Raw genomic sequence first — 17,311 nt, forward strand, 5'->3', positions numbered from 1 at the left:
GTGAACTGGAAAGTGACCTGAGATGACATGATGTGAATTGGAGCTATAGAAATAAACTGAATAGAATTGAATTAAGCATACTGTGGAATACTTGCACTGAAGCACTAAAGTCTTTAACGTTGCATTAATAAACTCGCCGCTGATGTTCTAGATGCTGCTCTTTTATTTTAGCGTGAGTTAGTTGCTCCATTAGCTGATAACAGAGTTTAAACCTCTAGATGTTTTAGATGTAACACATAGAGAACAGTTAACTGTTGGAACATTTTTCTGCTTCTTAAGCGTCTCTGTGACTTTTTATTGGAATCGTTTAAATTGATCATCTTGAAATTCGGTGTTGATTAGGGAATCATTGCAGAAAACATTCCTGACTTTTTACATCATCACATTTTGGAGACCTTGCAGAATGAAAAAAACAAAACTATGGATTTTCAGGGACACTGGCCCTATTAATGTAAATGATTACAGGGAATAATATATTTTAATTGGGAGGCCTGCAAATCTGAAAATGCACCATCAGTTAGACTCTGGATCAATGAGCGTGTAACTCTCTAATGTTAGAGGAAAATCTCTGATCAAATCTGTTGCCCCTTCATTGACATTTTGCCCTCTCTGCACCCGGCTGTCTATGGTGGAGTGAGCCTTCAAATTAGCCCTTAAACCATCTAAAGATCACCTTAAACTAATCTCTGAACCGTCAGTATAAAACATCCAGTGATCACCTGATCAGAAGGAGCTTTGCTGACCAACCGTTTAGTAAATGGAGCAGTGAATAAAAGAATCCATGCATTTCCTGTTTCTGTGTGTTTGTCAGGTTTATCTGCTCTCAGATGCCCAATGAGGTTCTTCAGAGCATCAGCATCATCGACACTCCTGGTATTTTATCTGGAGAGAAACAGCGAATCAGCAGAGGTAGGAAGCCTCTCTGTGTTTACATGTTTGTTTGACCTGTTTGGGACCTTTTCTGGTGTGATGGCCTTAAGGAGACAAAACTCAGGTCCCATTTTGGTAAACACCCACTTTTGATGCTTGGATTTGGGTTTGAGGTTGAAGAAGTTTTTCTCTAGCAAAGAAGATGAAGCTGGCCTCTGGTTTATCCTACTTTCCAGGAAATGGATGTTGGTTTGTGGCTGGGAGAGACTAATATTGGGCTCCTCTCTGACCCGTGACGGCGATTACCTCGGTTTTATTTAAGCGTACAAGAGCGTTCAAGAAATGATCCATTTTTTTATCCATCCATTTTCTGTCACGCTTATCCCTGCTGGAGTGGTGAGGGGTGCTGGTGTCTATCTCCAGCTGTCAGTGGGTGAGAGGCGGCGTCCATCTTGGACAGGTCTCCAGTCCATCGCAGGGAAACATCAGAGACAAACAACCATTCTCACACACACACACACCTAAAGAGGATTTAGAGACGCCAATTAACCTAACAGTCATGCTTTTTGACTGTGGGAGGAAGCTGGAGTACCCGGAGAGAACCCACGCATGCTCAGAGAGAACATGCAAACTCCATGCAGAAAGACCCCGGGCCGAGAATCGAACCCAGCCAAATCAAATCAAAGGAAATTAGCTATTTTTGTTAGATATGAGGCGTTGCAGGACAATAAAAGAAGCCAAACGTCCCCCGTTCCAAAGGGGGGGACCCGTTTGTGCGTTTTGTCTAAGAAAAAAACAGGCTTTGTTGGGCTGCTCTATAAAACCTGAAACTTTTTTTTTTTTACTTTTTTGGAATCCTGAGATTTTTACACACAATCATCTCAAGGGCTTACAGAGAAGGTTCCAAAAAAGAGAAACTATCCAGTGAGTTGATCTGTGGGCGTAAATGACTCGTTTATGCCAGAGCAGAAAGGCCAGGCTGCTTTGAGCTGATAGGAAGGCAACAGCAACTCAAATAACCACCGGTTACCAGCGACGTATGCAGAACAGCATCTCTGAACGCACCACATGTTGAACCGCGAGGCCGACGCGTCACGGCAGCAGAACACCACACTGGGTGCCACTCATGTCGGATAAGAAGCGAAAACTGAGACAACAATTCAAACTGGAACAGATTGGAAAAATGTTGACTGGTCTGATGAGTCTCAATTTCTGCTGCGACATTCGGACGGTTGGGTCAGAATTTAGGGTCATCTTGAAAGGCGTACCTAATAAAGTGGCCGATGCTAATACTCAGTTCCTCTATTTTCTTTCACTATCTGACATTAAAGCAGCTGTTCTGGTTTCATTTCAGTTAGAATCACCAAAATCCTTTCATGTTAAATGTCAAAAAAAGTTTGAAATTCTTCGAAATATTTAAAAAAAACTTTTATGCTCCAAATTTTATTCTAAAGTAGTATGTTGTTGATATTAGTCAGAGGTTTAGACATGTTTTCCAAGTTTTCCTAAAATAATTTAATGTACTTTTTGAAAAAAGGCCCTTAATCTGTCCTCAGTCACTTTACTGCTGCAGCAAACTGCAGCAAACTGCAGTAAAGTGCAGTAAAGTGCAGCCCTCTCTTCCCTTCTGTGGAGCTAAAACCCTTTGAAGCCTAAAAGACTGGTTAGTTTTTGTTTTGTTTTTTCTTTTTTTATAATATTTTTTGTTACACAAAGAACAAAGCACATATTGACAGCAGTCATTGATATAGTGAGACAGTACAGAGGCATTCAGTCAGTCTTATGCAGGAGCGTAGCGGATCCCAGATCTTGTGATTGTATTTCATGTTGTCTATGTTTTGATACCTGATCCTCTGCAGACTCAACATCTTCCCCGTTTCCCTCAGCCACGTTTCGTAGCTTGGTGCAAAGTCAAAGACTGGACAGTTTTCATCTTACTGTTCTGAAATGTAACATGACCAAATATAACGTGTTTATAGAAAATCCTTTTGTTTTTAAAAGTATGAATATATTGAAGCTGCAATAAAATGTTAATCTCTGCTCGATCCTCTGCTTTGAGTTATCATCATCCAGGCTTTGATTTCCTAAGTCAGATATGGGGATGTTGCTCCCATGTTTCCACATCATGCTCTTTGCTGATGATGTGGAAAGCAGCAATCCCTCCTGCAGCATAAAGCTCCAGATGCCGTCATGTTTTCAGTTTTCCTCGTTTATCCTCTGAACTTTAAAATGGTCAGAGCTTCAGTTTTAGTTTCATCAGACCACCTATGCTGTCCAAAGTTCCCTTCCGCCTGACTTGTCTGGATCTACTTATCTTATCGTTTAATGATATCATTAAAAGTTTCTAGTCATGATAAGAATTTCGATTTGTTATTTAAATGATAAATTAGAATCAATTATGACTTAAAAACTATAACCGGGGTAAACTGTAATCATTTCTTTTCACTAAGTTTCTTTAATAGTTTTTCCATAAATAATTCTAAATAAATAAATGCAGTTTGAATCCGATGTTTAGTGACAGTAATCATACGTCTTTATACAACTGATGTCTGAAGAATCCAGATTTAAATGTTTAAATTCTTCAAGTATATTATTTGCGATGACGGGGCAATGATTGATGATGTCACCCGATAACGTGATTCGTTTTAATCGCCCAGCCCTGCTTGTCTGATGCCTGTTGGTTTCCTCATGGTGTCTCACATTAAGCAACGTGTTTCAGGCGTTTCCATAAAGTCAATCCTCAGATTTTCCTTCCAGTTAAGTCAAATGTTGTAAATTAACCTCAGAGTTTGTTACAAATCAATGCCATCATAGTCTGGGCTCCCTGGGAAGCTTAATGGACTTTGAGTGCTTTTTAACTTTGGACTTCAAAGAAAACATGTCTCCTTAGTAGAAAAAAGAAAAAAAATAAGCTTAACAGACCTAAAACATAGAAAGTTTAGTCTGATTAAATTAAAAATGTCAAAGAATGTGGATAGAAAAAGAAAATAGCATCTGCAATATTTTAAATGACGCAGTTTTAGCCGCGTTCAGGATGTTCTTCTCTTAAATTTCAATCAAACTTTTTTCTGCCTCATTGCGTCCTGCTTATAAACAACAGATTTGACATTAGTTGAACTACCGGCTGATAAACCATGTAGAAACAAAATATATCTGATTTTAAACAGTTTTTCGTACTCTGATAAAAACCCAGCGTCAAACTGAGATCAGTCTAACAGCTTTTAGGGTTTTTATTTTGTTTTAAATGACATCCTTTAACCGAAGGTAGGACAGCGTAACAGGGCCATTCAAAGACAGATAAACACTTTAACTTTTTAACTTTGTGAGTTTACAGTGGCATAATTACAAGAATATATAGGCAATTTTTCAAGAAAAAAAAACAAAATTTATAATATTATAAACACAAATTTAGAAGGGAACAAGTTGCAATTGATTGAGTATAAATAGTCAAATTTACGCAATTATAAGTATGTTATAAGTATGCAAAAATGGGCTTTATGTCGCATACTTTAACGTTTGTTATAATCTCACATTGCTCCGCAAATGTACATGTTAGAATTTTCTAATTTGCTCCTTCTAAATTTATAATCTAAATTTTTCTTGTAAATATGCCACTTTAAATGTTTTGGTCTTAAATGGCCCTAATCCGCCGTGTCGCATAAAGCAGCTGACTGTCTGTACAGGTTGATATTGACTCCTGCAGTCTAAGGTGTTTGTTTCCTCTAGCATCACGTGGAAACCTTTCACAGATTTAAAAACACTGTTTTCAGCTCCTGGGGTCTGATTAAAATCTCAATAACCAGGTTTTTGTCATAAATAAGGAATATTCCTTTGGTTTTCCTTTGATCACATAGTTCTAGACAATCCAAACAACAGCGACAGGATCTAAGAGAATACTTAAAAGATAAAAAAGATAAAAACATAATAGTCCTGTGAACAGAGGGGCTTATGGTTATAAATGAATAAAATAAAAAGAGGAATATCTGCCATGTTGCCCTTCATATGCAGTTCTCTGGATGGTTGTTAGAGTGTCTCTTTTATCCCTTTTCTACATCCTGTTTGGTCTCTGCATCTGTTTCCTGTGATGAATCGATACTGCTGATCTCGACCTAACGAGCTCAGAAATGCAGATCTGAAACCAAAGCCAGAGAATCAACATCTCTGCTGAATTCCACCCCCAGGAAGGATTCCCCACCTCCTTTATTCCTGAACAAAGAAACCGTTATCTCAGACGGCCACTTTCAAATTTGTATTTTTAGCAAATCGACAGATGACAGAAAAACCTTTAAAACTGTTTCATTCATCTCAATGAGATGTTAAAATAAAATCACTCCTGATTTAGTTTCTGCTTTTGAAATATTTCTGAATGGATGAGAAATCATGAACTAAATGGTTTGTGAATTCAGCCTAAAATAAGGATCAGATCTACCTGCTGCTTGAATTCAAAGTTTTCCTCTTTTCACAGCCGGGAGTCGATGAATGAAGCCTATCAGCCCATAAAAGCCGTGCTTTATCCAGGAAGTCAGACGGCTCCTTAAAAACAACCTTCGTTCGTTTGAATGTCACATAGGTCACACATTCATTGGATATCTTCTACCTTTCAGTCTGTTTCTTCTCTAAATTCAGTGTTTAACTGGTTATTCATCTTCCACATGGAGGAGAGGGATGTTTAACTGCTGTTTAGTAATAAACAGAGGGCCCCGGCCCTTACTGGTGATTATGACGAGCCTCAGGCTCAGTCAGGCAGACTAAGGTTAGAGTTTTACTGATGACTTGCAGATAATGAGCTTCAGCAGCTGTTTGGTTCTGAGATGCAGACTCTGCTCCTGTAGCACAGCCAAGGATTTGGTTAGAAAGTCTGGTCAGCAGGAACAATCAATGGATCATTATTTATACCTAAAACTAACAGGTTTGCAATGATTTAATGAATTTAGATTTAAAAAAATACAAATATTTTTCCATTGCGATCACGGAGTCTGGGAGCGGCCATTTTCCCCCAAATCTAGTAGCCCCTCCCTCCTGCCATCTTCCATGAAGCACACTGATGTTCTACTCCAGGGTTTCATTTTTTGCATGACCTTGAAAGCCTGTTTTTCCAGAGTTGCAGGACTTTACTGTTAAACTTTCACAAACATCTTCTTACTTCTACTGTGATGCATTCATCTAGATGTTAGCTGCAACTCTCTGTTCCCTTCTATGCAGCAATGTTCCCACTGTAACCATACTACCGCCACCTAAAGGGCTGGAGGGAGACATTTGGTTTCTTCTCCTCGTTAAATCCATTGTGCTTAAAAATTTAGTCCCTCTGTGATTTGAAAAAAATTCATTTTTTGTAATTATGCTTATTCACATTAATTCAGTTTATTTCTATAGCTCCAATTCACATCATGTCATCTCAGGCCACTTTATTTTATTCCCCATAAAACGTCTCCTCAGCTTCTAAACTGGTTTCATCATGAAGGAGTCTGAGCACCAGGATACGCTGCAGATGTTGGGAGTTATGGGAGGTTGGTAAGGACATGTTTGACGCATCCACAGTCAAACATGTTCAGAAATAAAGCAGGAGAAGGTTGATAGAAGCTAAACAGTGTTTCCTTGTTACCGTGATCTTTCTGCAGAGCCTTCTGTTTGCTCTCACTCTGAAAGCCTCAGTTTGTCCAAGGAGGGCGGGACGAGGTGGGGGAGGGACAGAGAGCCATAGGAAGCGTCTGCTCTCCCTCCATCTGGAAGCGTTTAGAGCTTCAGCTGATGTAAAACTCCTCCTGGAGACATTTGACAGCAAACCAGTGCAGACGAAGGTTGAGGTTAGTGACAGATGGAGCTCCACCACCCAGCGGTGGAGCCCTCTGAGCTCATCACCCTTCGGTTCTCGCCGTACTTGTTTTACGCCATGGGAGCCATTTCCAAAACAGGACAGCTGATCTTCTGAATTAAAGCAACTGTGTTAGATCTGAGAATCTTTCTTTTGGTGTTAATTTTAAATTAAATTGAACACCTCCACTGAACTCCACTAATGGGGAAAGTCAGCTGGTTCCTTTTAATGACTAAAAATGAAGCTGGAAGTTGCATTGTCCTTCTCTTCCTCTGTTTTTTCCCTCATTTACCCAAGTTTTAACGCCACACCCGGCTTTATGGGCCCATTGCTTGGAAACGTTTCAAATTAGGAGAACAATCGGGGAAATCTGGGAAAGTTCTGCAGTGAATTTGTACATCAGGCCTGTTCTGGGTCTGTGGCCTCAGCGGTCTGTTGGAAAACTTTAGAGCACCATGAAGATCAAGCAGATTGTTTCAAAGGAGGTTCTAAAACATTAACCCACGTTCTGATCCTCTCTCAGAGCTCTGCTCAATCATCCATCCAGCATCAATCTAAGAAAACAAAGCATTTCATAAACCAAGTCTGTAGAGGTTCATCTCTCCGCTGCACCTGAAGCTTTCTAACTAACTAGTTTCATCTGTGGAACAGGAGCAGCAGATCCTGGTGGAAGCGCTGACTGACTGCATCCTGCTCACTCTGTTCCCAGTCCAATCAGGAATTGTCTTTTCTGACCTTCTCAGCAGCGTTGGTTTAAGGCTGTGTGGAAAATTCCTGTTGCATATTTGGCTGAGACCTGTCTGCAGGGTGGAGCCTCGGTTTGCCCTCTGGGCTCCGCTCCAAATGTTTCCACAGATCTGCTGTCACCGTCAGAGGTGGAGCCTCGCTTCATTAATGATTGGGTAACTTTTTTTTTTTTACTTCCTGAAACCAACTATTGAAAGATCCTCAACTCTGAAGCTTTTACATTTTACAAACTGCTTTTAATTAAAATTTCTGTGATGTTTTTGCTTGTAAGAACTTTAATGATACACATTTCTGATCATAAAGGCTACTTCTGTGTCCATTTTATCCCATCAACATTCCTATTTGTTAGTAGTGATATTTTTCTCCTTGTACTATCAGCATTTTTTTAGGTTAAGTCATTTAAAACGGCACATAATTAAATATCTAAAAATCCTGACATTAAAGTTATAGTCGAGGATTTTAGCAAATTTTTGAAAAGACCCGCCTTCTCCAGTTAAAAAAAGCACATGCACCGCCCTGTATCCTCTCCTGAGAGGTTACGCCTGTTAAACGCGTGCGATGGCGTGCATGAGCCCATTTCTCCTCGTGCACGCTCCGTTTAACAGTTGCTGTTTGCATCGAAGTTCTGCATTTTTTTCCTGTATGTCAGACTCACCAGTGCTGAGTGGAAATGGGTACGAGGACGTAGAACGGCCTTACCTAAACATATCACCTGAATGATCGACAATTCAGAGGACCAATTATTTAGATGATCCACCCAGAAAAAGAACAACCTTCCCTATAATCCTAAAATGCCTAAATGGTGCTGCCCAAATTAAAATCTGTTTAAAAACTTTAGAAACTTCTGATACTTCAGATTTTCAGCCCATCATTTTTTCAAATAGCATTTTTAAAAGTCAGGTTTCTGAGACACAGAGGGGCCGTCATGGTCTCACAAGATTGATGTTTGGAATATGAGGCTATAGTCAATAAAGTTTTATTTATATAAAACTCAAGGCCCTTTAAAGAGAAGCTTGAATCCCATCATCCAATCAGCTGATTGCATCCAGTCATTGACTCTGCAGGATTCTTTCCTCCCAGATCAACAAGTGGAGACGATAGATATTTACTTCCATTGTGTCGTTGACTCTTCAGCAATCCCTCACACCAAGCATGCAAGAAGCGAAAGTGGAGAGGAAAAACTCAGTTTTACAGAAAAACACTTCCAGCAGAACCAGGCTCAGTGTAAACTATCAAAAGAGCATATAAAGTAAAATCTGAACCTATAGCTATGCTTTAGAGAGAAACAGGACTACACTGGAAAACAGGCCAAGCTCCAACATCTAGAAACAAAGGTGTTGATGGCAGCAGCACAGCTGATATTTCTCTCCAGGATGGAGTCACAGCCAAACAGGAACAGACCAGATGAAGCTACTATGAGAAAAAGCAGAGAGAGCAGAACGTTAGAGATTGAACTAACAGATTCTGCAGAGTGGGAGAATAGAGATAGAATGAAGCAGAATGATGAAAAAGGGGTCCCTATGTCCTCCAGCAGTCTAAGCCTATAGCAGCAGAACTATAGAGATAGATCAGGATAACCTGAGCCACTCTAACTAGAAGCTTTATCAAAAAGGAAAGTTTTAAGCCTAGCCTTAAAAGTAGACAGGGTGTCTGCCTCACGGACTAAAACTGGTAGTTGGTTCCACAGGAGAGGAGCCTGAGAACTAAAAGATCTGCCTCCCATTCTACTTTTAGAAATTCTAGGAACCACTAGTAAACCTGCAGATTGAGAGCGAAGTGCTCTGTTAGGAACATAAGGAACAATCAGATCTCTGATATCAGATGGAGCTTGGCCATTTAAGGCTTTATATGTGAGAAGGAGGATTTTAAATTCTATTCTGGATTTAACAGGAAGCCAATGAAGAGAAGCCAGGATAGGAGAGATATGATCTCTCTTTTTCATTTTCATCAGAACTCTGGCTGCAGCATTTTGGATCAGCTGAAGGCTTTTAACTACAGTTTGTGGACTTCCTGATAGTAAAGAATTACAATAGTCCAGCCTTGAAGTAACAAATGCATGGACTAGTTTCTCAGCATCACCCCTGGACAGGAGATTGCTCATTTTTGCAATATTCCTCAGATGAAAGAAGGAAATTCTAGAAACCTCTTTGATCTGGGATTTAAATGACAGGTCCTGATCAAAAACAACACAAATATTTATTTGCTTTATTATCTGAGGTCAATTTAATGCACCTTATATAGCCTGATTCATGTAGTTAAACATTTTATAAAACAACTTTATTAGCACTTGTAGGTAGATTCCTCTCTTTAAGATCTGAAAATATTAAAACAAGTCAGACTAAATAATTCAAAGGTGGTTCTTTAAAGAAGAGGAGAGCATCCAGGGGAAGCCTGCAGCTTTTGCTCTTCATAGGGACGTACTGAACCACCAACGATGGAGTCATTCATGATGGGAGTGAGCAGAAGACTGGATCGATCAGCTCCTCACTCCCAGGGACAGGTGTCCAAGTCTGGACGCTAAAGAAAACTATCAGACAGACTTGGTAAAGGTTTAGAAGTGGCTATCATCGTTGTTTGCTTTCTGTAGAGCAGTGATTGGCTGGTGTTCCTTCCTGCACATGGGGCCTGAAGTAGTGGAACGTATTTCATTACGGTCCAGAATTTCATCTCAAGGTTTTCCTCCAACTTTGTGAAAACTCTGCAGGGGAAGTAGTATTGTTAGACCGAAGGTGTTTCCCTTTTCACAGGAAATGGAGCATATAAGGTAATCAGTCACCCTGTTTTAGAAGCAGAGACTAACTAGACCTCATATCAGAGGAATTTCCTTGCTCTAACCTTGCAGGAGTTTGACTTCCTCTCCGTGTTTCTGTCAGCTGAAATATTTTTCATAGATGCAGGAAATTTCCTCGCTGCTGACTGACTGCGTTCATTGTTTGGCATCATGTCCCCCCCCCGGGCCCGTCCTGAGCCAACACCTGAAGCCTCTGCTGTAACCTGAGCCGTGAGGCCAGAGGGAGGAGGGGTCGGCGTGCTGCAGCCGCTGCCAACGCCCTCACTTATTCATGAGAGCTTCCAGCCTGGAAATATTTGACCAGCTTCACCAGTAAGGGACTGGAGCTTAGTTATTTGATCGGCCTCAATAATCAGAGGAAACCAACCAGAACGACTGGATCTGTGCGTTTATGGCGGCACCGCCGGCACAGATACGAGTTAAACGCTCACACACTCCCTCTGTGTTTGTTAAACCCCAGATGACTGGCAGCAGAAAGCGGACATTAGCGTCCTCAGCTGCAGCAGACGTCATGCGGACAAAGGTTTTCTTGTCTCCAGCAGGATGAGAGGAAAATAATCTTTGTGAAAAACAAACACATTCTGCATAATGTAGGCGTTTGATTCATTGGTATAGTTTATTCAGTTGTTACCCTAACAAGTCTTTACATTGGGTCAAATGTTCTCTGTCAGGCGTCCTGCATGTGCAGGTGGGAGGTGTTTCTAGCCTGAGCCCCCTTAGCAGCAGGAATCTTCTCTGTTGCTGGGAATTTCCATTTAATGTTGAAAATCTTTGCCTGGGTTTAGTTTCCAGGCCTGAGCTCAGTGTCATCGGAGAGGCCACACCCACTCTGCCACGGCTCACTTTACACACACCACACACTCCCACTTAATTAAAATACACAGCAGGTCAACCAATATGCCCTCACGGTTTGATCATCGTCTCTAAAACAGTTTGTCCTGCCAAACATTAACCTCACAGATGTGAGACGAGTCTGAAAATCTGCAAACGAACTTTGGCCAAAGAGTCAATAACCTGCTGGAATTCTTGGACAGTTTTTCAATCAGCTGTCTGCTGATCTGTCCTTGAAGGAGCTGCTCTGATATCTCACTCTCTCACTCTCTCTCTGTCTCACTCTCTCACTCATGGGGTCATGGGAACTCAGGACTCTGGTCCAGGGATGTTGATCTATGAGGAGCCACTATTTCACAACTACTTCCTTAGAAACGCTGTTTTCTTCTGCTACATTAAGAACTGCGTTTGTTGAGGCCGGCATTAATAAACTGGGCCACCTCACCAAGGTATCCATGGAAACGCTCGGTGACATCACAAACATCCAGAGTGCAGAGTAGGATGATGGAGGAAGTCTGGCAGTCCCTGTCTGAACCAATGAGAAGGTTTGCTAAGAATCACGCTGGCCAGAGGAAGGATGACGGCGTGTAAAACTTTCCGTCTCTGAGCGTCTGTCCGGCTGCTGAGGAGCAGCAGGAGGAGAGTTGGTTTCTTCTCACCATGAATGCAGGCGGAGGGTCCTGTATAAACCCCCTGTTGAGATAAAGATGGCGGACCTTCAGTGGAGGATGATACATGGAGCAATAGCCACAAACAGACAGAGTTCACCTGGATCCAGGCATGGGGGGGGGGGGCTGTATTCTGCACCCAGAGGGAAACACTAGAGCACCTAGTGGTGGGGTGTCCCCGCCCCGCTAGCTGGAATTATCAGGCAAGTTTTATTTTTGAGGATTATTTTTATTATTGGAGCATAATTGTTCTCAATCAACCTAAAAGACTCTTTAATATCAAAGTTTCATATTTTTAGGTTAATTCGTTTTTTTTTAGATTTGTCCATTTAATGAGGACGTCTGTGTGCAGCTAAATATTAATAATAATAATGAATTTTATTATTAACGCACTTTACATCTGACTTCAAATCTCAAAGTGCTACATTTAAAAAAGGGAAAATTAAAACAAGTTTAAAAGACCATAAAATTAAAAACAGAGTAAAAAGACAGTCATTAAAATCAATTCATTAAAAGGCATATGTAGCCTATTACTGTGCAGAATTATTAGGCAACGTAATAAAAACAAATCTATACCCATCTCACCTGTTTATTTTCACCAGGTAAACCAATATAACAACTTAAAATTCAGAAATAAACATTTGTGACATTCAAAAACAAACAAACCTAAATCAGTGACCGATCTATCCTCCTTTCTCCACCATGACGCTCTAAATCCTCCATCCATAGATCCTGTCAGAGTCTTGATCTGTGTGCGATCCTCATGGCGTGCAGCAGCCTCCCTGTTCTCCCTTCCTGTAGATCTCACCTTTCATGAAGGACCACAGGTTCTCCATGGGGTTCAGATCAGGTGACCAAGGCGGCCATGTCATTATTTCCTCCTTTTAGCCTTTTTCTGGCTGCCATGCTGTGGTGTATTCTGATGCGTGTGACGGAGCATCGTCCTGCAGGAATATCAGGTCCTTCTCATCACAGAGATGCTCACCACCTGATTCACTTAACTAGTAGTTGGCTTTCCAGCCTCTACAGCTTGGAGTAGAACAACATGTATGAAAAGGAGGATGTGGTGGAAATACTCATTGCCTAATAATTCTGCTCACAGCGTAAAGTTCTGAAGGAATTGCTGGAATCTTTTGGAGACGTTTTCTCTGTCCCTCTGTTTGTCTTTGAAGATTTTTCTTTGGGGTGGCTAAATTAGCAATTTGGATGACCAGGAAGAATCAGATGCTGGGTCAGGGTCGGACAGATGTGGTGCGGAGCCGGAAAGGTCCGGTTGCAACTGGTCTGAGAGTAGAGCAAGCTTTCTACTCACTGACTAGTAATCTGGAGCCTTTCAGGGCTCTATGGGGGATCAGACATGTTTTATGTTCAGCAGAGGAAGGTGGCTCACTGGTTCTTAATATTTAGCTGATCTGTGTGTGTTTCTGTGGGAATGGTTGTTATGTTGATGCTGGAAACGGAGTCGGTTTCTGATGTGAAGTAAATAAAAGACGTCAAAGGTCTCTCTCTCTCTCTGTCTCTCTCTCTCTCTGTCTCTCTGTCTCCCTCTCTCTCTGTCTCTCTGTCTCTCTCTCTGTCTCTCTGTGTCTCTCTGTCTCTCTGTGTCTCTCTGTCTCTGTGTCTCTCTGTCCATCCATCCTTCAGGTTATGACTTTGCAGAGGTTCTGCGCTGGTTTGGGGAGCGGGTCGACAGGATCATCCTGCTGTTTGATGCCCACAAACTGGACATTTCCGACGAGTTCTCTGAAGCCATCAAAGCGTTTAAGGGACAAGACGACAAGATCCGAGTGGTTCTGAACAAGGCGGACCAGGTCTGATGAGCCGAGTGCTTCTGGAGCGGGAGGTTGGTTCTGCTGGTCATTGAAGCTTTGATGGACCTTCTGTCTCCCCTCTGTGCTTTAGGTGGACACCCAGCAGCTGATGCGGGTCTATGGCGCCCTCATGTGGTCACTGGGGAAGGTGATAAACACCCCAGAGGTGGTGAGAGTGTATCTGGGTTCCTTTTGGGCCAAACCACTGCAGAACACAGAGAACAGGTCTCAGTCAAACACTCATCTTTTTCACAGGTTTTCTGCTTTTCATTTTTCCTTAAATCATCCCTTCTTTCATCCCCCTGTGTGTCTGAAGGCGTCTGTTTGAGGCAGAGTCTCAGGATCTCTTTAAGGATATCCAGAGTCTCCCCAGGAATGCTGCCCTCCGTAAACTCAACGACCTCATTAAGAGGGCCAGGCTGGCCAAGGTGAGACGGCGATCCAAGGAGGGAATCCCGCTTCGTGTCCTGCATAGCAGTACAGTCTGAAACTTTAAGATTTTAAATTAGTTGGCTGTGAAGATTTCAGTGGCTGAAACAAGATTTAGTTTCTGATTTTATTTGTAATCAAAGCGGAATAATCCCAGCGATAAATGAGTGGCGGTTCAGATTCTAACTCTGGTTTTAAACAGGAACATGTTAAAGCTTTATATAAAAACAAATCATGTAATATGGATAGTTGTGCTTAAAAGTTTCCATTCCTTTCCACTAAAGAGAATAAATGTAAAATTAACAAAGCAATAATAAGTAAAAGTGATGAAAAATAGAATTCTATTAATTTTGAGTTCTGCTGGTCTTTTCCTAAAGGTGCACGCTTACATCATCAGCTACCTGAAGAAGGAGATGCCGTCTCTTTTTGGGCGAGAGAAGAAGAAGGAAGAGCTGATCATGAATCTTCCAGAGATCTACACCATCCTGCAGAGAGAGCATCACATCAGCCCTGGAGATTTCCCCAACGTCACCAAGATGCAGGTAGAAGCAGAGATCCTGCCCTGTTGGAACCCAAAGGTTCCTGTTTGGCTGCTTCTCATTCGGTGTGCAGCAGGTTCTGGTTCTGGGTCTTAAGGGACGTTCACACCAAACAGCTGAAGGGATGGATTCTAAAGTTATGTCTATGTGGAGGGCAACCTGCGAAGCGAAGCTGAGTGGGTTAAAGGAGGCGAATTCAGGAAGGCGAACGGATCAATTTAAGCAAAGATGGCGACTTTTAATCGCTGCCTCGCCTGCAGATGAAGTTGAAAAATCTAAACTTTTATTTACATTCGCATCGTGAAATCCAGTCAAGGTCTAGATGTTTGAAGCAGCGCAGCAGACAAGCTAATTTGTTTTATTAAAAATGAAACATAGAGTGAATTATGTCGGAAGGAGTGGGAATGCTCTAAAGAGGAATGAAGGTGCTTTTTAAATTTTAATTAAATTTTAATTCAGGCCTAGAAGGATGATTTCGTTGTTTCACCTTCAGGGCAGATAGATGCCGGCAGCGCCGCCGGGTTCTGCCCCGTACTCCTTTCATCTCCAGCCAGTATAGCCTCTCCCAGCTCTCCCTCCCTGCCTGGTTTCTCCCAGGCAGTCGAGCCTCACCCCCCCTTCAGGATTCTTTCTTCCCGGTGGACTAATCCCATCCCCCGCTGTGCTCCTCTGTTCCTCCGCTGTAGCCCTTTCCTGGTTCTGTCTGCCCACCGAACGTCTCCGCTTCATCTTCAGGTCCTCTGATCCGCCGCTGTGGTTCCTTAGTTCCATAGAGTGACGCAGCTGGCAGCCATTTTTTTTCCTCTGCTGGTTTTTTCACACCGATTTCCTGCTGCTGCTGTCTGAGCTCCATAACGCCATCTAACTGTCGTCCGGTTGATTCTTCCACAATGTGGGACAGCAGAGCTCTAACACTGAAAGCAACCGTCATCCAGACGTAGCCTCTGGAAGAGGCGGCGATGTTCCCCATACTGGTTCTGTCTCTGGGTGAACCGAGGAACGCTGACAGCTTTGTTCAGCTTTCTAAAGTAAACATTTCAAGGCGAGCAAAGGAAGACGAACCTGGTGAAGATTTTCCCAGGTTTCACGTTCGGTGTGACTTTTAGTTTTTGGTCAACATGGAAGCTTGATCCAAAAAGAGATATTCCTTAAAAGTTGTGGTGATGACATCAGAAGCTGCAGACCAATAAAGAGCAGTGCCTGTTGCAGTCAGTGTCCAGTCAGCGTGCCATTCTCCGCACACAGTATTTTAGTTGTGTTCAGGCGTATTATGGGATGTATGTTAATGCATAGATGTGATGGTAAAAAGGTGGAAGCCTGGAGTCTGAAGCGCAGCGAGCAGAAGAACTGCAGCTGGGCTGTGATTCCTCCAGGAAGGTTCCAGGCTGATGGTGGGTGTGTGATTTAAAATTGAACTCTTGGCAGGATTTTATGTTTGAGAGCTTTTAGTCCCCTGATGAGATCTGTGCTCAGCTGATATAAAACACAATGTCCTGAAAAAGGCCTCCAGACATTCCAGAGCCGTCCTCCTGACCTGAACCACTTCCCTCTATCAGCTGCTGGAGCTTCTTTCATTCCAGCAGATTATGGTAGAAGAGATTTATGCAGCGCTGGACAAGCTGCTTGCAAGGCGCCACAAGCGCCTGTTGCCCCCCCTGTCCTTAAGCTAATTATGGACAAACACCTCCACAGAAAATGGAAAGAAGATCCTGCCAGCAATGTTGTTATTTATTAGTAATAAACAATTAAATCTTTTCCTTTTTCCAAAAATACTGATAGTTTAAGGTACACCGTACGATATTTGAACTCTGATACTTTACAAACCCGTAAAATCAAAGAAAGGAAAAAAAAAACTCTGAGATAAGGCATGAAAGCAATCAGGGGAAAACTCTGCAAACAGTCAGGTTCATTACAGTGTTGCTCAATATGCTGGTGAAGATTCTCAGCCATCAGGGTCAGAGTCATTCCAAAAAAGTTCAAAACAATCCACTGGACTTGGTTTCCAAGTTTGAAGACGTTTTGCTTCCCATCCAGGAAACTCTTTCAATTCAAAAAGTCAGAAATAGTGTTGAGAAATAGAGTCGACCAAAGCAACGCCTTGTTTTGGTTTACGCATCGAGCATAAACCAGGCTTAAGATTAAAGATATCTCTGATATTATTCTGCTGGAGCTGCTTTTTTCCTCTGCTCCTCCTTGCTTTCCTTACCTTGGCTTTAAGTTTGTTCTGTATGCTTCGCTGTCTCCCTGTTCCTGGGAAAGCAGCAGCAGCAGAGCTTCTTGGTCTTCCTGTGACCATCTTCACATCACCTCCTTGTTTCTTTTTTTTGGTTTGTTTTTTTATTTTTTATTTTTACAAAGTTTGCCGCTAAACAAAGGCTTTACATTCCATCAGAGAAAAACAAGATTATTTATTGGGTTTTCCCAGAGGAAGTCCTGCTCTGGAGACGTATCCTGATATTTGCATAAACAAATCAAATGCTTTGTTTTCTGATGGAGCCGCTGAGAAGCTGCAGAAATGTTGGACGTGCAGCAAAGTGAGGCGTGGTTGGAATCACCATTAATATTCACTAAAGCATTGGGCTGTTGTCTGTAGCTTAGCAACGACTGAGCTAATGACATTATATGCAGTGTCTGGCAGCAGCTGATGATGATGATGATGATGATGATGATGATGATGATGATGATGATGATGATGATGATGATGATGTTGGAGTCCGGGATAATGACGCCTGTCCAGTTTGATCAAAGTTTTTACAGGAATATCCATCTGAATGTAACAGAGCTTCTCCAACATGTTGCCACGTCTAGCATCC

At 42.0% G+C, this 17,311-nt stretch overlaps 1 protein-coding gene across 1 annotated transcript in view; it reads left to right on the forward strand.

Moving 5' to 3' along the window:
- Window positions 1-17,311, forward strand: part of LOC107096061 (EH domain-containing protein 4-like) — a 43,207-nt gene that overhangs the window by 23,228 nt on the left and 2,668 nt on the right. Inside the window, exons 3-7 of the mRNA XM_015392547.1 lie at window positions 812-909; window positions 13,364-13,530; window positions 13,622-13,755; window positions 13,847-13,958; window positions 14,337-14,501. Coding sequence (XP_015248033.1) covers window positions 812-909; window positions 13,364-13,530; window positions 13,622-13,755; window positions 13,847-13,958; window positions 14,337-14,501 — 676 coding nt within the window. The remainder of the gene's footprint in view (window positions 1-811; window positions 910-13,363; window positions 13,531-13,621; window positions 13,756-13,846; window positions 13,959-14,336; window positions 14,502-17,311) is intronic.

Source organism: Cyprinodon variegatus, unplaced genomic scaffold (genome assembly GCF_000732505.1).
Source record: "Cyprinodon variegatus isolate N-32 unplaced genomic scaffold, C_variegatus-1.0 Scaffold595, whole genome shotgun sequence".
NCBI lineage: Eukaryota > Metazoa > Chordata > Actinopteri > Cyprinodontiformes > Cyprinodontidae > Cyprinodon > Cyprinodon variegatus.